Raw genomic sequence first — 25,019 nt, 5'->3', positions numbered from 1 at the left:
GGGTTAAATTATGCTAGAGCTCATCTATGCTATCCCAATAAAGTAAAAAACTTATCCCTAGCAAGAACTGCAAACTCGTTTCTGCTCCTCAAACTGCAAATTACTTCGAATACCTACATAATTAAATAAAATAACGATGTCTCTCCTACTCCATCACATTAGCGGTAGAGTCATAGTTTGAAATTCTGAATTGTTTAATATTTTCGTGAATTTTACTAAATTGATAGAAAATCTCTATTAAACCAGTTACACTCTAATGCGTGTTTGTTAACCGTTTACATAAACGTTTTCCAAAAATTTCCTTCGCCAGATGTTCTAACAGTCATACAATTATCCGCCAACGATATTTTTGTATTTCGAACTGTCTTCTGGTCGTTAGCAAAGCTTTTCTGAATACTTTGGCTCTTAACGCGAAAAAAAAATGAGTTACGGACGGTTTAAAACATGAAATTTATCGATTTTCAAGAGAGAAATATCAATTTTTACTCACATTCACGTTTCAGCTGGCGCATCGCTGCTGAATGGAAATTCGTACGGACGAGAAAAATTAAAGACTATCGAGCATTCGTCTCGCGGAATAATATGTTTGCGTATTTTTATATGTTCATGCGAGTGCGTATGTATTTTTTTCGTGTCTCTCCTTTGTTTTTCGCTCGCGAAGACTCCCTCCTCTTCGTCTAAACTCCACCCTCAGCATATGCGAGCGGGTAAAAATGAGTCGGTGATGGTTAAAGAGAAAAAAAGACTTGGCGCGATGCTTTTCTTTTGTTTTTTTTTCTCTCTCCACTTGCTTCCTCTTCTTCGGAGCGCCATCCGAGGCGCCTCGGTTACCTTAACAGAGCCGTGAATCGCCGCGTCGACCGTCTGCGCCGACAGTGGCGGATGAAATGTGGTGGGAAGTCGGAGAGAATTCCTTTTTACACCCCTGCTTGACGAGAACCCCACATTCTTAAGCCCGTCTCCTGCGTCATCCTCACTTGCCAGCATCCTCCGATTCACGCCGTAAGATTTTTGTACCTTTTCCCCAAGCACTAAAAAATTTAGAATGCTTTAGCAAAATTTTAATATTTTGAATTAAATAAGTTTAAATTCTCCTGCAGCTATAAGTCTTTTAGTTTCTGTATGAAACGATTAATTTTCACGCTTGGGCTGTTGAAACCTGTCGTTGATGTTGTGGGCTTACCCCATAGTTTCCCTTTGTAATATAATTATACTCTTTTTTCGCATCATCATCACTGGTCAATAACCGTAAAATTGGTTTGACGAAGCTCTACTCTCGAATCTCCTATAACCTAATCTGTTCTCATATACCTATTTGTTTTCTTGCACATCCTTCTTTTCCGTTTCACTAATTATATTCCTAGTCTCCCGTTTTCGTTCTTACCATCAATTTGTCCCTCGACAATTGTCTTCATTGGACCAACTCTACTTTCTACGTTTTTTTTTCTTGGCAACGCATATTAGTTTTCAATGGAAATGGAGCTTTAGTTCCTGTTCGTTTCGTAAATTTTTACATCATTTTAATTTTTGTCAGGGTGTAACCATCCCAAAAAAGCTGAAGAAAAGGCTGTTTAATGTCGTCAGTATAATCAGGAAAAAGAGTAGTAAATATCATATTAGATGCTATGATCTAATTTTAATCCTTCCTCATCGTCTGAGGTCCTTCTGACAAATTTTACAAGATCCCCATTCTGAATACGGCTTGATAAATATAAAAATTCATTATAAATGCCTTGTAATTTAAAATAATTTGTTTTAAGATACATACATAGTTTCAATTATGTATAATTTTTCACAATAAAGATGAGCGTTCGGTAAAAGGTCTCAAACATTCTATACTATTAGGAAAAAAGTCAGATAATTTTAGACAATTCATAAAATTTTAGTATGAAAATTTACGTGGAATATTCATGCATTATCTGTCCAGAAATTTGAAGTCAAAATAGGTAAATGTTATCTTTCTCTTGTTTTAATTTTCTACCAAGATTAACAAATACCTTTTGAGAGACTAAAATGAAGAAAATAATCTACGTAAGCTTTAATTGACTGAAATGAGTGACGGAGACAGCTAGTGCTAGCAAAGGAGACGGACCTACGATTAAAGGTTGTTTTAATGTCATTATAAATATTTTATCCATTCAGGAAAAGAGTATTGCATGTATCTGTTGATTTTAATTTCCTTTAAAATACATTGAAAAGTAGTTCCTGGCGAAGTTCAAGACGAGTATTTGCGTAATGAAATACCGTACTGTTTTAAACCAGATCAAAAGATGAGGACATGAGACTGAGTGAATTAGTTGCTGAGCGTATTTTTTATATTTCTGTATATTTTACAGGACTCAAGTTTCCATTGGACATATAATTAGATTTTTTGTATTTCCCACATTTTTCTTACTCAAAATTTAACATAATATTTTATTTCTGATTTGTGTATTATCTGTAATTTATTTTTAATTTTTTTATTTGTAATGTATAATTAATTTTATTTCTAATTTGTGTTTATGCATGTATAATTTTTATCCCTCGAAAAATAACTAGAAAATTCGGAAGAAAACTAACTGTATTGTCATTGACGCATCGTGGACGTTAGCAACATTGCACCTGAATGACGGCTGCATTCTCAAAAATACCCAGTTCCTGTCTTCTCAGAACCGTAAGCTCTCCCGCTACATTCTTCTTTGCATCCTTTCTTTCCCTTGCCTCTTGGATACAGTATTTTCCCTTGCAGCGCAGAGTGCTCTCCGCACGGAGGTAACGGAGATAATGGAATCTCGAGGGAAACGCCACTACTCTTCTTCTGTCCCTCTCCTTCCATGCACGCTGGCAAACACTGGAGAGCCTTTTCGCACCAGTTTAGAAAAAGCATGAAGCAATTTTCCAAAATAAAATGTATATTTCCATACCATATAATTATCAATTTTAATTTTTCCCCGCAAATAACACTACCGAAAATTTAGAGGCCAGTTCCTACTTAAGTCACCCCGAGTGTGTGGCGTGGGAATAAATCCGAAACGTTATTTATAATGAGACAATCCCGGTAGGAGACAACATACTCCAGATTGATGATTTACTTTCCGTTATTTTCAACTATTATAGTCAATGATGCATTATATATAATTGAGGCCATCTATTAACAGTATTTGTGATGTCTGCTCTTTCATTGGCCGCGCTATCCACCCGTGGGAATGTTTATGATCTAACTTTCTTTCTTTTAAACTGTCTTTAATGAAAACTACCGATCCAGATATTACTACCATTCTTTTCACTTCAACTTTCATAACTCACATAAACTCACATTTTATTTGAAATCGCGCAATTCACACTGCCAAAACGGCAATTTTCGTCTTTTAGGTTTATTTTTAAAAAGAGGAGCATTATAAACATTTCTTTATATGAAAATTTTGTGAATAGTTTTTACATGTAGCATACGTAACTTCGATATTCATTTTCTTTTCTACACCTCGGAGATTTGAAATCTACCTTTCGGCCATTTAAAAAATCAAAGAATGGGTAAAATTTAATTTTTTAAAGCTATTTGTAACGCGAAATTGTCGTTCTTTCTATAAAAAGTATAATGAAATGTACCAGTCAAATATTTTTCCGATGACAGGATGGAGAAGACGACCGTTTTGCCGTTCTCATAGTTTTTCGTGTGTTCGTCTTCACTCTTTCGACCGGAGAAGCTAAACGGTTACGTTTAAACAATGATTAATTATGTATTGTTTTAGTCGAATAAACAATGAGTAAAACAATATATGACACGACCCTATGTAGCTTCGGCAGGATTTCATAGAAATGCTTAAAAGTTCCGCGTTCTCCCTTTTTGCGCCGACAGTAGTCGATTTCATCCTGAATGTCAGGCACTCTGCAATGATCATCTAAAATGAGTGTTACATACTGACAGGAAATATTCTCGATTCGTATCATCGTTTCTTATCAGATTCTCGCACATTATAGGGTTAGGGTTTTATTTGCAAATAATTATTAGATACTTCTAGTGATAATCAGTGTTGATTATTTAAATTTTTGTTGATCTTCACCTGTTGTAGCAAGTTTTAAGTATTGAGGAGGTATTGTTTTAGCTAATGGGTCATATTTCACCATACATTTCATCCCGAGAGCAGCATAAAAGACAAAATTGAGGTATGGGAGTCGATTTCATCCTCATTTTAGTGCAATTCAAGTTTTGCAATGTCATGATTGGTTTTATAATATAGCAGAAATGTAAGTTTTTCTTCGGAGTAAACGTAAGCACAGGGTGGTTGGATCTTGGTAGGATACACATAAATTTCCATAATGTTTTTCCGCATGCACGTCTCGAAGTTACGGGTATGAGGGCCTCCATGACTGCGTCTCGTCCGTGGGCTGTAGTTTGAATATCCGCGTTATATTTTGATCAACTCCTAAATGGTACCGTCTTTAAGTATTGTTAGCGCGAGCAGTTTTAGCTATTTTTAACGAAGTATTTTTTGCTGATTATATATGATTTGTTTTAAGAAGTGTATAGAATAAAAAATATGCTACCATCTCATGGTAAATAATATTACTTAAATTATACTTTAAATATGATTTGAAGTTGTTTTTTTCTCATAAAATGCCAGATGTGTGCACTAATTTGCTATGTAGATGTAAGTTCGTGGAGAATTCCCGAATCTCATCAGCTAACGAGATCTCTTAAAGTTGGAATGTCCCCAAAGTAGTTCATCGCATCACCTGGTATCCCATCGCATCGCTGATACCCATTCATTAACTCATTCTCAGAATGCTTCCGTACGTTGATTAAAGTTGGAACGAATTCCTTCTCTTCCCTTTGTTTTCAAAGTGTACTTATTCTGCCCTTTGCCGCTTAACAAATGGCAATGTCAGACGAGAAACGCCAAGTTTTCCGTTTGATGACGAGGTCTTGTTGGTAAAAACAGAATGGGAAAATGAAAAACGGTAGACTGACTGTCTTATGCCGCGATTCGAGACGGTTCGAATGCTGAGTTGGAGCTATTTACGAAGATAAAAGTAAAGGTGTAAGTGGGTGGCGTTTGTAATATTTCAAGATGGATGGGGTTGTTTTCAGATGGAATGTCATTTGACGGATATTGAATGCTCATGATGGAGGTAAGAAGAAAGAGGATATCCGACGATTAGCGTCGGAATCCAATCAACAAATCCCACTCAGATTCCGCTATTGACAACGAAACTCTTAATCCTTTCCTCATTTTCTCTCCACTTCCATCGCGTGTAATGCCTCCGACAATTCTTTCGTAGTCGCTCGAGTGCACTCATTCAGCAAATACCTACAGTTCACATTCCCCGCACGTAGACAGTGACTACATATTAATTATACCGCCTATATTTCTGACAATATTCTCATTTAGATCTCTCTACATGAGCTTCTCTTTAAGTATAAGCGGCTATCTTTCCAGTCTTAAAATCTTCTGAAAAATCATTCGTAAAAGAAAGGTGCTATTTCCCACTCGTCCGACCGCACCTTAAATATGCAACGAGTGTATGGGATCCTGTGCAGAAAGACTTTATCCGCGAACTGAATAAAATACAAAGGAAGGCAGCGTTATCTAGATGTTAAGCGAATTAGGGTGGGAGCCGCTGGAGACTCGGAGGCTGCGCACCAGGCTTTGATTGTTTGAACAATTTAGAATGGATATATATAAGAGCGACACGGAGAACATAATATTAGAGCCCTACTATATTTCCAGGTCCGACAGAAGCGATAAATTAAGAGACATATATTTTGCCGAACGGATATGTGCAATTGGCGGGTGTCTAACACCCCCTGCCTTTTAGGTGTCTTGCGGGGTAGCGTGTACATACATGTAGATGAATCTTCAAGCGTAGCAAGGATGATGAATTACCAAATAGAACCGTAAAAAAGGAGAAGCATGCATCTTTTACACGGATTTTCTTAACCGACATTGTTCTATGAACGCGTTATAATATTGCAGAACCCCTTTGCTTAGTAGTGAGAACATCTACAATTTTTCATTCAAATTTCATATGCATAAATAACTAAAAGGTTCTGGTTACGCTTCTAAGAAGTATCTTACATTAATTTCTGCATGTATATTTTGTTGTTAACATTTTTGTGTTTATATTGTTTATCTAACATATTTCACACCCTTACAGCATCATCGCATCGTCAGGGATTTGGTTCTTCTTCTTATGTCTCTAAAACGAAGTTAGCGTATGATTTCAAGTTATGGACATTATTTATTAAGGTTGATCTCTGAACAAATAAAAAGAAAAATGCATTAGCCACGCTAGAAACAATAAAATTTTCATACCCTTTTAAATTACAATAGAAACTTTATCTAATAGGTTGCTCCTGAATGCAGAAGCTGTATAACAGACGTTCATCACCTGTAACAGTATTTATTGAAACGCGCTGCTTCTCTTTATATTTTATTTAACTCGCAGATTACAAATGTTTGTGCCGCATAGCATATTATTGTGGATTTTACTGGTGTGGCCTTATCAGTGAGGAGCTTTAATTCGCCTTCTTTTTTCCTTCCGGTGCAGATGGCTTTTCACAATGCGGTTAATTGCTTTAATTTACACCCTTTATCTGCCTGACATTTTTCCTAAATTTATTTTTTACGGTAAAATTGAATAAATCTTATTTTAAGTGTGAATTAGGAGAACTTGGACTATTTGATATTTTTGTGAAATTGTCTAAGCAATGAGATCTTCATGATATTCAAAATATTGTATCACAGCCTTTATGAATCTCAATCTTCACTATTTGTACATTATGACTTTGATCGACTTCCCAGAAAACAAAATAGTGTTTTTTTGCGTTGGCACGTCGCGGCAGTTTTTGTTAATGTACATTTATGTATGTGAGAAAACAAATCTCTGCTTTATATATGACCCTTTGACATGACAACGACAATATGACAGTATACACACACTTATATTATCTGTCTTTATTTTTCATTTCCTTGAGAGAGGATAATCATAATCACATTTATTTGCTTTGGACTCAATGTTTACCCGTACTCACAAATGCGGTAAGCTAATTTACATATGATTAAACGAACTGCATGGTAAACATTTGTGGAATAAAATAATGACGAAAAATGAATGAATTTAAATAATTAATTCACATTTCAGTACATCCTAGTATCAAAACTAGCTTTCTGTGGCATTTCTTGTTACATAATAAAAAGGATAAATACAAAAAAGAACAGAGTGGTAGAATTACTTAAATGTGAACTTAATAGACACCTATATGACTGGTTCTTTGGGTTGATGTAAACGCGGACGTAGCTGCTCTGGGATTTTCTCCGCGTCTGCAGATATTTCTTCCGGGTGGAATTTATGACGGGGTTGCAGTTTTTCTCCTTCAGTGATTTGAAGGAAGCTCAATAGCCGTTGGAAAGAAACTCACGTGGCTTATACTATAAAGACCTACGTCTTCATGAACTGAAATTACCTAACCATCAAAAATCTGTTATCAAAATCACCAACAGCAGCAGTGAAATAAACAAAATAGCAAGCCAAGCTACAGCGTCAGGGGTTCATGCCCTTTTTTTTAAATCTATAAAGGAGGTTAAATTTATGGTTTGGACGGAATGACTGCCTAGTGTTTGTTTGCTTTACTTCTGTTAGTAGAGAACTTCCTAAATAAGTAGATTTGGTCAGAAAAATTTGATGCCATATTCAAGTATTCCTCTCTGCCGCTGCACCAGGCTATTGCAGTCATATTGGTCGACGCTTCGGAAAACTACTTGTTTTCCATTATCGAGGAGTGCCACCGTGTTGAGGGTGTAGAATTTCACCTTGAACTGAATTGATCTTTCGACACCTTCAAGTTCAGGTGTCGTCTGATTGGCTGATGTTCTTTTTAAATATTATCTGTACTTTCCTTGCGTTTCTCATGCAATTAATTACAGGTGTCCAAGTATTGCTTAGATCAGCCGTATCCATTGGGTTACGCTTCAATACAGTACAATACAATCCAAATACGTTTAGTAAAATTATCGGAAATGGCGGACGCTAGAAACTATGTATTTCTTAATCAGGAAATATGAGTAAATATTACATGTAGTATTTAAAACAAAGTTTCTATTTATACAACTATTTATAACTAAAAAGTGTCACCTACCCGTGCTGAAATAATCTGAAAAAATGTGCTTGTCACATTTTTAGGGGTACAAAACTAGTTAGATGCATATAGAGGGGCACAGGAGGAAAAAAAGGCTGGGAACCGCTGGCTTAGATGAAAGCTAACACCCCAGTTAAAATTTGATGAACTATAATGTATTCCGTCTATCCTTGACAGTCGACCGAGATATTTTTCCCAATACGATGACACGTGTTGTAGCAGAAAAATAAGTGACGTTGATATTGAGTAGTATCTGTGAAGATGAAGTTTCATGTTTTGAAATCACCTCTTTTAATACTGCAGGGCAAGTGGAGAAAACCTTTTGTTCCATGGCTCGTTGGATGCAAAGGGCTTGGAGTAGCAGTCTTTCGGGGGATTGGGGTGTAGGAACGCTGTCCCAGAAAAAGGATTCCACCGGGGGGTGGGGGAGGGGCGCTATAACTCCCGTGGCGGGAGGGAAAACTGCTCGATTAAGGCCTACTCAAAGGTTCTCTCCGCTAGAATTGAGTGGAGGAAGGCCAGCCGAGCGTGTACATGAAGAAGCGCCCCTGCATTATGCGGAGGCGTTTGGGTGGCGTTGGGCTATGAGGAAAGCGCAGTCGTGAGGCAACTCTCCTCGGAAGATGGGGAAGTCGGATGTGTGGCTTTAAATGCGGTGTTTCTCCGTGGAGGTGGCGGTACGGAGGCGCTTTAGTGGAAGCAAGGGTAGTGGTAGTGATGGGTCGATCATGAACGATTCGATCAAAAAGATTGAATCACTAGGTGAATCAAATGACTCATGATTCATTTCGTTAAACAAGTCGATCATCAATCATCAATCACTCCGACTTCCGGTTTCATATCAATCATCTCGGTTTCCGGTTTGATTCAAAATTTGGAACGACCGATGCTTAATCCCTTTTCTTCAGGGCATAAATAGTTGTGAGAAAATTAAATACTATGTTATGAAGAACTGAATACTTGTGTAATCTTTTTCTTAAATGTTTTCCAGCAGTTATCAGTATTAATAACACCAATACACGTAAAAGGAAAATATTAAGATGACTCCTATAGGAGAACGTTAAGAAGTAGAAGTTAAAGCTGGTTATATTTTATTGTGCCGTTCATAAAATTATCCTGCAGATCAGATTCATGCATAGTGTGTGGTGTATTTTGTGTTATATTTTGATCAACTATAGTTAGAAATTATTTAATTAGTGTTAAGAAACTGTGGCAGTTTCGCCTTCCCAAATATTTTCATGACACTGCTTCCTTCATTTTTGCAATCTAATTTACTCATCTAAGAATTCACAATTAAAATAGTATATGAAATGATAATATGAAAAGCAATCAGCGTTACCAATGCTCTTCGCAGATGAGGCAGTATTTATTCGATTATTCAAAGTGATTTATTACATCCATTGATTGAGTCTTTTCGATCTTGATTCCTTTTGAGTCTTTTCGATCATGATTCCTTTTGAGTCTTTTCAATCATGACTCCTTTGAGTCTTTTCGATCTTGATTGATTTGAGTCTTTTCGATCATAGTGATTGAATCTTGATTTGAGTCTTTTCGATCATAGTGATTGAATCAATTGATTGAATCACTTATGTGACTCGAGTCAAAATGATTGAATCACTAAAATGATCGACTTTGCCCATCACTAGGTAGTAGTGTGACGAGGGGATGGGAGAAATGGAACCTCAGAGCCGTGGTTGAGTGCATGGATAATAGCTGTTGCAGAGTGTATTCGTGTTCATGCGGCCTAGCGCAGGGTTTTGTCATCTTATTCCTCGCTCCACTCCATTTAACTCGAGAGTGAAAATCAAATGCGTGGCGGTGGGCTGGGAGAGAGATTGAAAATCTCTGTTGCCGTCATAAAACAAGCTCTTCATTTCTTCCTTTCAATTTCCTATTCCTATGTGGTCTATCTCCTCACAAACCAACCTCTCAACTTTGGACTGTGTCAGCAATTTCTTTGCTAAAATAGTAAAAAAAAGAATATCGCGTTTATGTAAAATGTCCGCTATTACAATTTTCTCCTCCCTTTCCATCCCTAATCTCACTACCCATGGACTCACAGCTGATTTAATACTTACTTTCCACCATCGACTGCCCTGAATTGCTCTCTTTTATCAATTTTAAAGTTCCACCCCGCCCTACCCGTTCTCATCCCCTAATCCACATGCCCATTACTAGACTTTAACTTACTAAACGTTCGTTTTTATACCGCATTGCTTCTGTGTTTGAACTCACTCCCTCCACACGCTAACGCCTTTGCATTTCCTTTGAAATCCTTTATAAGCCTTTCCCTATTATATCTGTCATCGAAGTAGCTGGTACCTTCAGATTCTTGTTCCCATTTTTCGAAATTTAATTCTTGTTTTCTGCTTATTATAGAGCTTTTTTGTCCTCTAATTTAATTATTATTGCCTGGAAACTATAAAATGGCAACTGTATACTGTATGAGGTTCTCTAACTTCAAAATAAAAAATAAAATGTAACAATCCCTGATTTGAAACCATGGAATATTTTACCTTCCGCATATCCAAGGATGCTAGCAAGTTCAGGATTAGCCTAGAATTCTCGAATCAATCATTTTCTGAATCAAACGATACTTTATGGTGTTTTCGAAAGCGCCAATGACCAAGTTAGCTTGATTTCCATATCACCTGATGGAGAAGTACAACGATCTTATACAGCGGACTTGAGAGTAAGCTGCGATATCTTGTGGCATCGTGTAATAGGTAACAAGATGGCAGAAAAACGTTTTTATGATCCACAAAGTTTTATGGCGAATGGATAAAACCGACTTAGGTTTTATCAAATCTCCAGTTTTTGCCGGGCGGTCACCGTACTGAGCACTTTTTAGAATGTGAAATAAATGATCTGTCCCAAATTTTGTGGCCATCCAACTAAAACTGGTGATTCGAAACCCTACTGTAGACCTCATCTCTATGGATTGAATAGAATACTCACACTACCAGAACTAAACACCTTGTGTCTACCTAATGGTTTTAGGAAACTAGGTTTATAACAAGAGATCAATATATCTGCGATTTCAGCGCAATGAACTTTGGGCTGCAACACGTCACGGAAAACTTCATGAAATCATGACGCAGGTATAAAAATATCAGCGATTAACTCAACGCTACTTAATTCGTAAAGTTAGGGGTTGGTTTGATTTTAGGAAGATTTTTTACTATGAATTGCATGTAGAGTAACAAACCTCACTCTTCCCACTCTGGCGTTGAAGGATGAAAAGGTTCGAAAAATCCACGAAGAAAAAATCATTCGCCTTGACGAGGACCCTGGTCAAGGCGAATGATTTTTTCTACGTGGATTTTTCGCAAAATTTGTCCATTGCGGGTGTCTCCCGTAAAGATATCACCGTGGCTAGTCCCGGTATACTTAAATTATAATGTTGTTCGAAAATTCGGCTCATAAAGTCTACTACAGGGTAATTCCAAGTTATGGTTAATATACAACTGTTTACTGACCTAATAAGACTGCGAGAAGCGTGTTGCAGAAGTATCTTAATTTTCAGGATTTGCATCGGAAACCTTTTTCGGAAAATACCTTGTAAAATAAAATACAAAAATTTTACTTGAGGAACCTAAATAGGTGCAGCGTAACAGCTACCAATCTTTATATTTTTAGGTGACAACCTCCCTATGGAGTTGGTGGCATAGTTTATGATCGACTCCTCCATTAAATACGTCATGTCGCGCGAACTTTTCGTTCGGAATGTAAACATAAAGAGAATCTGTACAAGAAAGTGTATTTTGGACTGCGTCCCCCGTTTAAGAAAGCAAGGATCAATTAAGTCGCTGCGAGGGTTTCAAATCAATGGTAAGGGGTGGATCGCTGGAACGCGAGAGGAAAGGTTAATTCTTGGAAACAAGTGAAAGGAGTCTCTACGACGTTTCCGCGTTTACAATCAAGCGTGGATTCCCTTTCTTCGAAGAGAAGGTGGGCAGGAAAGGGAGTAATTTAAAGGCGGAAATCAAGCATAATTCGAGAGAAAACGATTTGATGTGAGAGCGATTTAATTGCGAAATAGTTGAGGTGGATAGAATTTCTCGCCCCCTCATCCTGAGCGACATCATTTAAATTCCACCTAAAACGATGTGCATTGGAATTTAATGCGAAATCCTGTGAAATAATTTGTTCTAGAAATTAATGATAGCACCCGATCTTAAACAAGTATTAAGTTGATCATAGCGATGTGAAGTCTCTGTCGTAATTGTCTTTCTACAAAGGCGTACCCAAGACTTAAGATCTTTTTGTACCACATAGTTTCTCAGCAGCCAAGAAATGCCGATGTGCAAATAGTTCTTATATATTTAAGTTGATTGCTACACACAATCAGATCTAATAGTGTTTGAAATTTATTGAATTGCCCTATTTAAAACCTTAAGACACCCTGACAAAAATACTTGAAGTAATAGTTGGCCCATACTGGTAAAGAATGGCACTGAATGCTAGGTATCACATGTCTTTTGCTTAGTCCGTGATGAGCTCAACCCTCACCTTTCCTAAACTTCGGTAGTATCAGCGAGTTAGTATGGCATTCATTATCAGTTAATTGCGAGCAATATTTGTGCTGTCTAAGCTATGCTTTAAGACCTGAAATGCAGTTCTCTACTATATTCGAGTATTTAAGAATTTAAGTACATTCAAGGTCCTCGAGAGGGTTACTGCTAACCATACAGCTTAAATACATATGCTATAAATTTGATATTATCTTAGAACAGGAACTAAATATATAAAAACACATTGGAGTTCAGAGACATGATTATTGGCTCATTTTTTTCTCGCTAATTACTCATTTTATCGTTGGTTATGTGAATTCTTTACACCCCGTGGATTTTATTAGTACGTGAATAGGGATATTAATACTAAAAAATGTGCGCGCATATCAATCCCATTAAAACAACGAAGCTTTTCTAGGGACGAGTTTTATTAAAAATTATTCTCCTACCAAGCATACCAGCCGCTCCGTGGATGTTTGTCGTGCATGTCATTTAAAGCGCAAAGTCAAAATATACTCGCCTGAGAGAGCCAATACAATTTTAAGAAAAACAGTTTAGCAAATCAGGGATGGATATAGAAACTAAACGATAGTCAAAACCAGTAAAATGTCAATAGTGTTGTTCATCATCATCATCATCATCACTGGTCAACAATCCTATGATTGGTTTGACGCAGCTCTCCACTCAGTTCTCCTATCAGCTAATCTTTTCACACCTACGTATTTCTTCTCTTTCACATCTCTCTTTACTTGTTCCATATATTTTGTTCGAGGTCTTCCTTTTCCATTCTTGCCTTCCACTTGTCCTTCAACGATTGTCTTCATCAGGCCATCATATCTCAAGATGTGGCCTATAAGGTTGTTCCGTCTTCTAATTAAGGTTTTCATGAGGCTTCTCTTCTCTCCTACTCTTCTTAGGACTTCCTCGTCACTAACTCGGTCGATCCAATTGATTTTCATCATTCTTCTGTAGCACCACATTTCAAAGGCCTCTATCCTTGCTTTCTCCGCTGCGGTCATTGTCCATGCCCCACTTCCATATAGGAGCATACTCCAGATGTAGGTTCTAATAAATTGTTTCTTTACTTCCATATTTAAGTGTCCCGCTGTAAGCAGGTCTCTCTTTTGGTGGAATGCTCTCTTCGCCTGAGCTATTCTGCTGATAATTTCTTTCTTGCTTCTCCCGTCACTAGTTATCTTGCTTCCCAAATAACAGAATTCATCCACCTCTATCAGTTTTTGCCTCCCTATTTTAATGTTGGTCTTGACTTCTTCTCTTCTGCTGCATACTAAGATCTTGGTTTTCTTCGTGCTTATTTTCAGTTGATATCTACTCATTACCCTACCCATATTAACCAGAATATTTTTCAAATCCTTCTCTGTTTCTACTATAACGGCTATGTCATCGGCAAATCTTAGCATGCTAATTTTTTCTCCATGGATATTCACTCCCAATTCCTTTTCTTTGATTTCATTAATGGCTTTTTCAATGTAAACGTTGAAACGGGATAGAATAGTGTTGTTCCCGGGAGCAAAATGTAGAAACGAAACGAAAAGGATTTAAACCCGGGGAGCTAAACTCAGGGCTGAAATGAAATGAGTCAAAACTACTTCAGGTCGATACTACGCTAAATCACTGGGACGAAACGTATTGCAGATAATGTTTCGCACCAGGGGGTGCTTCACCTTCGAACGGTTTAGTTTCGACCCACATTCTGAGAACGAAGTATGGTTGAATGAAATTGAACTTCAACCTACCGCCATTAAATGCATGGGGCACTCATATTTTTACCACTAACAGGAAAACGGTGAAATTGGCCATTCAAATTTTAATCTCAATTTTTTAACCTCTCTACACGTATGTCAAACATAATTGGTCAAAACTATTCTCTCTTATCCCCCTCCACTCAACTTTTGGGATCGAAATTAGCTATGTGCAGCGGAGTTTTGAATAATTTAGTTTCGTTCCCGGAAGTAAAGTTTCGCCCTGGGTCGAAACTAAACTCCTTGGTGATTTTAATTTCTCTCAGGAACGAAACTAAACCTAGGTCTCGTATTTTCGTTTCTCTCCGGGTCGAGACGAAACATTTTCGTTTCGTTTCACTTGCCATCCCTGGTAGCAATAAACATTTGGTAAGAATGGAATAATTTAGCGTGGAAATTCATCATTCAGCCCATAATTCTGCCACGAAATAAAACTTTAGTTACTCTCTGTGGTTTCATCATGCTGATTTACATTGCTGACAAATCTGAGCGGAAATAACTAAAGCTAGCGTGTGAAAGGACATAACTATTGCAATTGATTTTACCAATATCTTGATTTAGTCAGAGGGGCGCCGCAGAATAGTGGCCAGCAGAGTTCGAGTCATAGATGAACCTATCGGAATTGTTACTCCTATTCTGAACCTTGTGGTATCTTTAATGTAAGAATTAAACACGCCTGTGACTTACGCTGGGGTGAGCTCTATCCTCGTCTTTCTATACTCTCCTACCGGCAGAGCGAAAGAGGTTCCAATCAATGTTTATATAATAAATTGATTGATAATTGCAAAGTCAGAAAGTAGCGAGTGTAAATGTTTTACTTCGTTGCATAATGAGGATTGTACTATTATATCAAATCGGCTTAGACCCAAATTTTATTTCTTTTTTTTGCATTCTTCTCTTTTGCTTTCCCGTACTCTAATGGGATAGTTATTGACATCGAGATATGGTGGCACTGTATTTCATCATCGAAATTCAGGCAGTATGGCTCTTTACAAGCTATTTTTATTGAATAACGCAAAGTTCAGCGCAAATAAAGTGTGAAATTGTGAAATATAATCAAATTTTCTTACAATAAATTGCAAATCCATTACGTAACGAGTGCAAATATTTAAGCACGTAACGTAATAGTGATGCAACCCTTTTTTCAAACCGACTTTGCCCCCAAACTTTATTTCTTCCCTTTTAAATATTCTCCTTTTTATGCTTTCCCTTACGCTTCCTCATCTTCCAACATACCCTTATGTCTCCGTTTGGTTTTCGTTTTTTCGCCGCAAGAGGCGTTGTCATATCGCCAGTGCTTTTCCACTTTCCACCCGCCTATTCTCGGGAGTGCCTCCTTCGGTTTCTCTCGACTTCTGCACTTTCACTTTTTCCTCCATCCCTCCATTTTCTTGGAGCCTTCCTTTGCCCCTAATTATCCCTCCAGGTCAACAAAACAGCTCCCTCATTAGCCCGCGGCATCTTCAACAGTCCTCATAGAGCTCTGAGCGTTGTGAGTTGGGAATTAGTCCGTTACGACCTCACCCAAGTGTTGCATGCTAGTGACTGTCCTCTAGTTCTCGAGGCAGGTGACCCTAAAAATTATCCCTCGGGCTTTCCTCAGTGTTGTATGCAGAAGTAAAATGTTATTGCCAAAAAATATTTTTCAGGCTTTTTTCAATTATATCATTTAAAAATAATAAAATGTCTTGCCTCCAGCTACACGATATATTGATCTGTTACGATCTCACCCAAGTCTAGCATGAGTGGCAGTTCCCAATTTCTCCAGGTGAATTGCTCCTAAAATAACCCCGCAGGTCCTCTTCAGTGTTGTATGCAGAAGTTATCATATTGCCAAAAAAAATATGCTCTGCAGGCATTATTTTATAAATATCTTTGCATCCACCTGTAAGATACATTGAATATGACTCTGGTATATGTAAAAATGTTTAATTTTGTATCAATAGAAATATAAATCGTTCCTACCTAAATATGGCTTGTGAGTAGATAATGAAATCCGTGTCGTATTTAATAAGTGATAGGAATCGTAAGCAAAGTATTTTTTTATCATGAAAACTCATACCTTTTGTTATTTCAGTTCTGTGATGAATTATAATTTATCTTATGCATAGGGTAAGTTATGTTACCTATCATTTGGGGGCTACAATTTTCAATATTGAGCGTGTTTGACTTCAGCCAGTGGCTCTACCAATGAGAGAGATGGAGAGTTATGGAGTACAGGACAACCTAACACTAAATAGGACTTTGATCAGGTCCCTTTCATAATAAGGCTATATTGAGGAGAAAAATACGCCTAGAGCTAAGATTATTATGGAAACGGTACTGCCTATGCTTATTCAATTAACATTACTTGACCTTGCTTTGCATTGCTTCTAAATTTCTTCCTTCTGAGTGAAATGATCATCCAAGATAACTTTTCAGGTCGCCACCAGACAGTCATAGTTATTGCGACGTCTTTATTTTAAGAAATCCTTGAATAATTTATCCCCTACTCTCTTAGAAAAAGTTATGTTCTAATTTCATGTATTCAAGATCACATAGTAACTAAAACATTGATGAAGGAGTGAGAATGTAGTCTAGAGAGTAGTCTTTGGGCGTGCACACTGTACATTCCTTGTGGAGATATGCGTGAAGTATCGAAAAAGCTCACCCTTATGTGGGGGATAATCAATAATGCTGACCGAAACTCATATCTCCATTTTTTGTAAATTTTTCAATTTTTTGAGATTGAATGATTGTAGCTCCTGTATTTAAATCTAATTATTGTTTTATGTGTATAAATAAAGTGCCTTTCTGGAGATAAATGGTAGATATGGCAGTGAAAAAAGTGAGGTTGCAGTATAGTTTAAATTTACCTTTATATGTTATATGGTTATAGTATTTTAGAGATAAATGTATTTTTTAACTGTTGTCGGTATTCAATTTTATGTTACTTCTCCTTGAGACATTGATAAATGATACAGATCAAATATCGAAAGGGCATTTTCGCGGTCGCTAATCAAAACGTTTTACGGAGATGAAAATCATTCGACAAATATCCTCGAATGAAGCTATCCTAATAACATTTTCTGAGATGCTGCTAAAATTACCTATGTGTATCCTTATCTCTGGCTAAATTGCTACCCTTCTAAAACTGATAAATTAGTGGGTTTTGTCTCCTTTAGAGCAGATGCTTCCTCGCAAGAATTAAGGGAACGTCTTGGGGCATATGATACCATGGGCACAGGCCCACATAAAGTGCAGTCGTGAAACAGCACCGCCGTCATAAAATTCTCACTATGCTGTTTTCTGTTTGTCACGAGTTCGCGCTCTACCATTACCGCTCTGCCACGAGATCGCGCTCTGCGCAAAGGAATTAAATCGTCCCATTCGTCTCTCACGAAGAATGCGCAATTTTTTCTCACCAGCCGCTTAGTTTGACGTGATCAATGTTTTTAAGCTCCTAAACCCGAGTCTAATATTTGTGTTCAATTATGTATACAGACTGTTTTCTAGAGTAGTGTTTTTAATTTATGTCAACTGTGTCACTTATTAAAATTTACCACGCCGACGGTTGATAGTTCTCACCGTGATTAAATTAATAGTCATTTTACATTACTATTTAATATGAGCAGATACTAAGATTTCACTCACCTGATATTCCGTCGTAAGTCCACCATTCTTCCCAGCTTACTGCACTTATCACTGGAATTGAAAACAAATTGTCGGATAAGTCAACTCAGAATTATTATCTCTAAAGAAAGCTTATTCATTAAAGCAAATGATCTATGAAATCAAAGGAAAAATTACAAAATTGAAAGTTTAAACTTCATTAAATAGTTTAATTTTAATTTATGGATTTATTAAAAAGTTTGTAATTAATATTATGATTTATGAATACATGAGGTATAAACAACTAATGGCGTTATGAGTATGTCTTCACATAGTTCAAAAATATTGATGGCACTCATTGAAATCAACTTAGATTCCATCATGATTTTTTTATCCTATTCATTTTCAAGTCGTTTTCAATTCAAATCAGGGGTTTCATGGTGCCGGAAAGCGGTTAAGAAAAGACAAAATATTCAAATAACACTTTCAACAATTTTGGTATATTTTTCCATTTGTTTCTTCTGTATTTGCAGAAATAATTAAAACACACAGAGTAGTATTTCTACCGTAAAAATAGTGCGTTCCGGCACTGACAATTTTGCCATGACGTCACTGATTCATACAATTTCAGAAAAAGTTAGTTGAAATGTAAATAGTACCTAATAAAAACTGTAAAATGCATGGTCAATTTTTTCATCAATATTCCTGTGGTTTTAATGTATTTATGGTGGAAAATGGATAACCAATTACACGCATGTGCCTTCTATTTCATTCACAATTATGAACGATATCCTGAAGAACATTAATTTCAAATCAGGTAAATTTAGAATACATGTTATTGGAGAATCGCGTCTTTCAAATGATATGTCCTTATTTGAAATTTAACCCCAACTGAAGAGTTTCTGTTTGCCACGGTATGAGACACGTTGCCTCCAATTGCCTCAAGGCAAACAATGTGAGAAGGACTGGTGGAAGGAAAGAGGGCGAGGGATGTCCCCGAATTAGTCACATAGGTGCGGTTATAAATTATTTAAAGGAGAAGATATACGTCGCTATGGAAAGGCCAGCGGATAGGAGAGAGGAATGGAAAGCTGCGTCAAACCAATCTTAGGATTGTTGACTGATGATGAGGATATTTTGGTTACACTGATGTTCACGGTGCATCTAAAAATTTTGTTCTGTGACGTCTAGGAATGGTACTTCTAATATTAGAGGAAAATCATCACAAGGAATTCATTTGCGTTAGTGATGACCCCAATCGCTACAGAAGGATACGCATTTTTACCTATTTTATCGGAATTGCGCTCGATATTTCTTCCTCCGCCGCAGTGGGTTTATAATCGAGTAAGGATTTGATAATAGGGTATGAAAAAATCATTCACCCCATCGTCAAATATATAGGAATTATTGCGGGTGAGTATATAATCTTTACTTGTGATTATGATTTGGTTAAAATGAGGGGTTTCCTTGCTTTAAGAAAAGTAAAACAAGCCAAGTCGTGTCAATTGCTCAGAGTAAATGCAAACAAGGGCGATTTTTAACTTCTGCGCCTGCCTTTACTTGAAAAAGCAAAATCCCATATCATTATTCCAGAGCCATGATGGGTTTCATTTGCTAAATTCCAACGATTGCGTTTTTTATGTTATTTTATATTATCATCATAAGTCGAAAATCGTACGGTTGGTTTGACGCAGCTCTCCAGTCCGCTTTCCTATCCGATAGCCTTATCACAGTGCCGTTTTCTTCTCTTTAATATTCTTTATAACCTGTCCTCGTCCCTTGACCTTATTCCCTTCCACTCTTCTACCATTGTTTTAATCAGACTATCATGTTGTCAACTAAGTTATTCCGTGTTCTCCTTAGATTTGAAATTTTATTTCCATTTATTTGATGGCTAAAAAGGAAGAGGGGTATCAGCTTTTCAACGAAATTTATTGATAATTATTGCTTCTTCCTTAGTCTACAATTATTTTCAAGGTTGGGAATACAATTTCATCGCCTGTTTTCTGATAGTTCACCGGCGCAACGTCTTGAGCTCTCTCGTTTATATTGCCTCCAAGGTAAAATATGATTTGGCAATAGAAAGATAGGAAGGAAATCCAGGGCTACGATTGGCAGAGGTATGAGGATACACGATGGGGGTAAAAAGCAATAACGAGCGATGATGGTAGGGTCCTAGAAAAAGAACAATTAAGGAAGAAGATATCCTCTTGTTCAGAAAATGGGAGCCACTTCGATCTTGTTTATGGCCTCATAAATAGGCAATATGGGCGGTCAAGGTGCATGCATAAAATAATAGCCATTAAAGCAAGTCGCAGAAGTACTTGAAAGTGGCCTTGAACTAAGGTTTAGCCTTAGCCCAGGTGGGAAAGTTAATGTATCTACTAATCGCTAATTTAAGGCTCTTCTAAAGAGTTATTTACTGAATTTTCTTGTGAACACGATAGCCTATTAGGTAGAGTAATCAGCTCTTCAAACAAAAGTCCTATGTTTGAATACGCAGTGAAGCCTTCGGTCTCGAAAATGTTTGAGTTGTGACGTGACTCAGGGAAGAAACGCCTTCACTACCCCCTTAAAAATAATGTGTGTTTTTGACACGCCTTTGGGTCAGTTTGGGATGACTCTACTTTCATTTATTTAAAATAACTTTTTGGTTGAATCACTCGGTGATTGGATTTATAAGTTCATTAATAATTAATTTGCAGTGAAACGCAAGCTCTCTTGAGCTCACAGAATGACCACGATTTGACTTGTTGTGCTGATGAGTCAAAACTCACCCCAACTGGCCAGTTAACTAAAGGAAATTTAAACAATGGTGCATGCGCACCGTTGGCAGTGTTATGTGTTGTTTGTGTGAAAAAGGAAACTTAAAACTATTGATTCAATAATGATTTTTCAAGTTAGCAATTAGTAATATGGATTATTGTAATTATTTTTATCTATTTGTAGTTTTAATTTATTCCTTTTTTATTGTCAATAATTCGCTATTATGAAGTTTGCATTTTTTTATTGTTTCTTTTTACTTTTGAGGTTTTCCTAAGTTACTTGAAGGAGAACTTGGTGAGATAATAAAAGTTGAACACTGATATTTGAAACAAAAACAATACCAAAGACATAACCTACCTTTGAGCAGAGGAAGGTTAACATATACGAAAGACGCACAGGCATGTAAATAATTGAGACAGCATAAAAGTGTGAGGAAACGAATGCCTGTAAAAGTGTATGAAAATTGCCCTTCAGCCTGGACTTAAATTGGTAAGCACAAGCACTATTAATCGGCGGAATGTTTATATTTAATTTCTTATATTTTGTATGCATGTTTTTTTAAGTGTTGGCATTGTTTTATAAGAAATTTCAGTAGTCGGATAAATTATTGGCAAATATATATCTTTCTGAACTTAAATTTAAACCCCCTTTTATCTTGTTCTTGTCGTCTTATTATTTCTTCGTGGAGATGTACTTTAAGTACTCACTCACTCAGTAATTCAGCCCGAAGGTCGGTTTAGATATCTGAGGGTAGGGCTTACCTCGACCTAAGGCAACATGTGAGTGAATTTCAAACATTCAGGTCTCTAAGTTTCTTTCCCTGGGCCACCACCTCGCACTTTTAGGATTTAGTTTGGGAGTGTCCGAAGACTTCACCATGGATTTGAACCCGGGACACCTCGATCAACATCCAAGCGTTATTATACCCACTAGTTTACCACGCTCTACCGTCAGGCACTATGACGATCCTAACGAACCGCTTGATTTAAAATGACCATCCAAATTTTGCTTGCTGATGGATACATGAAGCAAAACAGCGTAGAGCTTCGTGAAGGCACATGTTTATGCTTTTCAAGAAGGCTTAGGATATAAAAGGATTACTATCACTTAGGAAGGCTTAGGATAGGCTTAAAAGCCTATATAGCGCATTTATAATTATAAACCCTTTCACCGCGGAGACAGAGTATACAGTCGATTTTATTTCTCTTGGGAAACAATGGTTTTAGTGTAGAGGTATTCAGAGGATATATGATGCTTACTCAGCGTTCTAAAACCAAATTTGAGGTTAATATTCTTCGTACGATCCTGCGATCATTCTTCATTCTTCGTATTCACCTTATATTTTTCCGGGATGAAAGAATCATAATGTAAAGAATATTTTTCATGCATGATTTATGCGATAAAAAAACGATGATTTTATATTTTTATATTTATTGATAAAACTTGAACATTTAATTTCAAACACCGCACTTGAAAGCGCCCCATCAATTGAAATTGATCTTTGAGTTTTAAAATAAATCGCAAATATCAGTAATTAGTGAAACTCTTCTAAAGATTTTTCCCGGTGGCTCTTCTGAAATTAATTTTACTTGAATAATTTGTCTTCCTAACTATTAAGTGCAAATTAGCTAATTAGATGCTAATGAAAACTAATTCCCGGCCAAACTTACTTGAGTTGGTTTTGCGATGATAAAAATTTGGGTTACTATGGTGATTTTGATTTTTAAACTCTCCATGCCTTAGTGCCTCTTTCTTTAATCAATTAGAGATGGTATGGTACGGCACTTCTCGTGGAATAAACGGTGGAAAAATAACTACTTTTGTGTTCATTTTCAGCTCCGCATCATATATATTTAAAATCGTCGCAATAGTTTTCCTACGTCAAAGTTCTTTGTGATCGTGGTAGAAATATGGAAGTAATGGTAGTTAATCAAGCCATGTTTTCTCTTCCATACGAAATGAATGCAGCAGAGAATACCTAAAGTAGGATGTGAAAGTTGGAATGATGAAGACGATCTGGAATGTTTTCATAAAGTTTCCAAAACTTTCCCACGTCCAAAGGCTCCACTTCGCACTCAGGGTTTGTCTTTTCTGAATAAGTCTTAGAGAATGAGCTGCAGGTATCAGTATTCAGGGAAATTTAAATCAAGTCTGAGGGGAGACAAGGCCAAAGTAACCACTTTTGAAGAGTGTGCTGATTCATTAGGGTAATTCACGAAGTTGATGCGGTCCGTATAGCATATGGCTACCTTCAAGCTGCTTTGAGGTTGCTAATCGCCAGTCATACCCATTGTATTTTAAACGAATGTTACGGTGACTGTTGGCTTTGAATATGAAATACCATTGATCGAATAGTATATACCCCTGCTGATATCCTTAAATATTATAAAAATGAATTGACTTCTCAATTAAAAATTACCTGCATTTCAAAATGATAGCGGTTTTTGTGATATATTACATTCTGCGACATTTTATTCTTTCCTATCTTGATTGTACATTGATTTTATACTTATCGCCCTGCTTCTACTCGTGCAACATATTTACTTACTCTATTTTAATAGCCTGAGATTACACTTAAGCAATCTATCTATTGCACTCAATGGTTGAACGATTTAATATAGTTTCTTTCGGTTGAATTTGTATTGCTGAAATTCATCCTATTTCACTTTCTTATTACCAAGACACTAAGGTTGGTTTTGAAAGATTAGGAACTCGTCTCGAGCTCAACCAGAGTTGCTTGAATAAAACACTATCAGTTACTTTTCCTGGTCCCCCTTTCACTACGCGGATTTTTTATGAGTTTCCAAAGGTTTCACGCTAGATTTTAGCCAGGGACTATTCGATCAGTAGCTAAGCTAAGTGCCCACTCAGCTACCTCTCCCCAATAACGATCTACAGGATAAAAATTTTCTACGGCTACAAGAAGCGTTGGTGGTAGCGTCCGCTAGTTGCCATTGTCCTCTGATGTCTTATATTTAATAGTCTTACTATTTCACTTCGGCTGATTCTTCAAATCACTGGATGATAAAAGCATCGCATTATATTTAAAGAGGTTTGATAGTCCAACAAAGGCCTTTGACAGTGCTATTGTGGTAATGATTTGAGCGTGATACTGTTTCTGTTTCAGACAAAATGATCTTTGGTCAGTAGTCAAAAAGTCACTATTATTAAATGTCATTATTTTATTGCTTTGGACGATCAACATTTCAAAGAGCTTGCTCTAAGCTTATTCCTTCAATCATAAACTACTAAAAACATCAATATATTCTAAATTTTCTAAGTGGACATATATATAATGGTGATGTCGGCGGCACAGCAGCAGTCATACGGGTGATAAGACTCGGCTCCGGCGGGAGCTTTCGAATCACCTTTTAGAGCTCATTAAGACCTGCTTTTGAAGACGTGTTGTGGGAGAAATGCTGTTAAAATCTGGTCATAATTATGTTTACAATTTATTTATTAAATTTTAATCTTAAAGCTTGCTTGGTTTATGAAATATTACAAATTCGGAGCCAGAAATAGGCAATGATAGCGACCGGTAACTTAGAGAGCGCTTATTTCATATCATTGCATCGTGCAAGCCATGTGATCGAAAAAAAAACTATATTTCCTGAAGAATCGCTAAGTACTTTTCAGACACTTTGGAAGTACATATTACCGTTAATATTATTCAGCAGGAATATTCTTGCCAACGGTGCACAAAAATACAAAAATTTTCGAATTTCGTACCTACAAAGACTTCTAGCTGTGTATCCTAAAATTTCTAAAAAAAAATTACCCTAACGTTTTTTTTTATCTTTCTATCCATAAAATAATTGCAAAATTAGTCCAAATAATTTGACTCAGCACTCATTATAATGTTGTGCCACATGAGAGCTGTATTGAATTTCATATAGTCTCAGACACTGGAAACGCAATTTTGATCACTATCCTAGGTGCTTTTACGCATTCCTTTTTTCCTTTAACTTTGAGGTCATCAAACATGTCCTTCACAAATCCTGCAGGAAATTCCATTATGCTAGCATCTTTAATTTTAGTTCCCATCGCCGCCTTTGCAAACATACTGTTCGGTGTACGAGACGGTTATAAATACAAGTTTTACTGAAAGATATTGAAAGAGATAAGCCTAATTTTTGTTTTAGTAAATTAGTCTGGAGTATATACCGGACGATGATGAGACTTCGCAGGACGCTGAAAAAGTACCTAATGTACTTAATGGTGCGAATCGGGACGGGAATCAAGAAAAAGGCGACTACACTCCTTTTCTGC

The 25,019-nt window shown here is 36.8% G+C and overlaps 1 protein-coding gene across 1 annotated transcript in view; it reads right to left on the bottom strand.

Moving 5' to 3' along the window:
• The window catches only part of LOC124162711 (carbonic anhydrase-related protein 10-like), a 114,104-nt gene that overhangs the window by 27,801 nt on the left and 61,284 nt on the right, over window positions 1-25,019 (bottom strand). The window contains exon 2 of the mRNA XM_046539321.1: window positions 18,027-18,077. Coding sequence (XP_046395277.1) covers window positions 18,027-18,077 — 51 coding nt within the window. The remainder of the gene's footprint in view (window positions 1-18,026; window positions 18,078-25,019) is intronic.

This window comes from Ischnura elegans, chromosome 7 (assembly GCF_921293095.1).
Source record: "Ischnura elegans chromosome 7, ioIscEleg1.1, whole genome shotgun sequence".
Taxonomy (NCBI): domain Eukaryota; kingdom Metazoa; phylum Arthropoda; class Insecta; order Odonata; family Coenagrionidae; genus Ischnura; species Ischnura elegans.
This window is presented reverse-complemented; position numbering and strand designations above follow the sequence as displayed.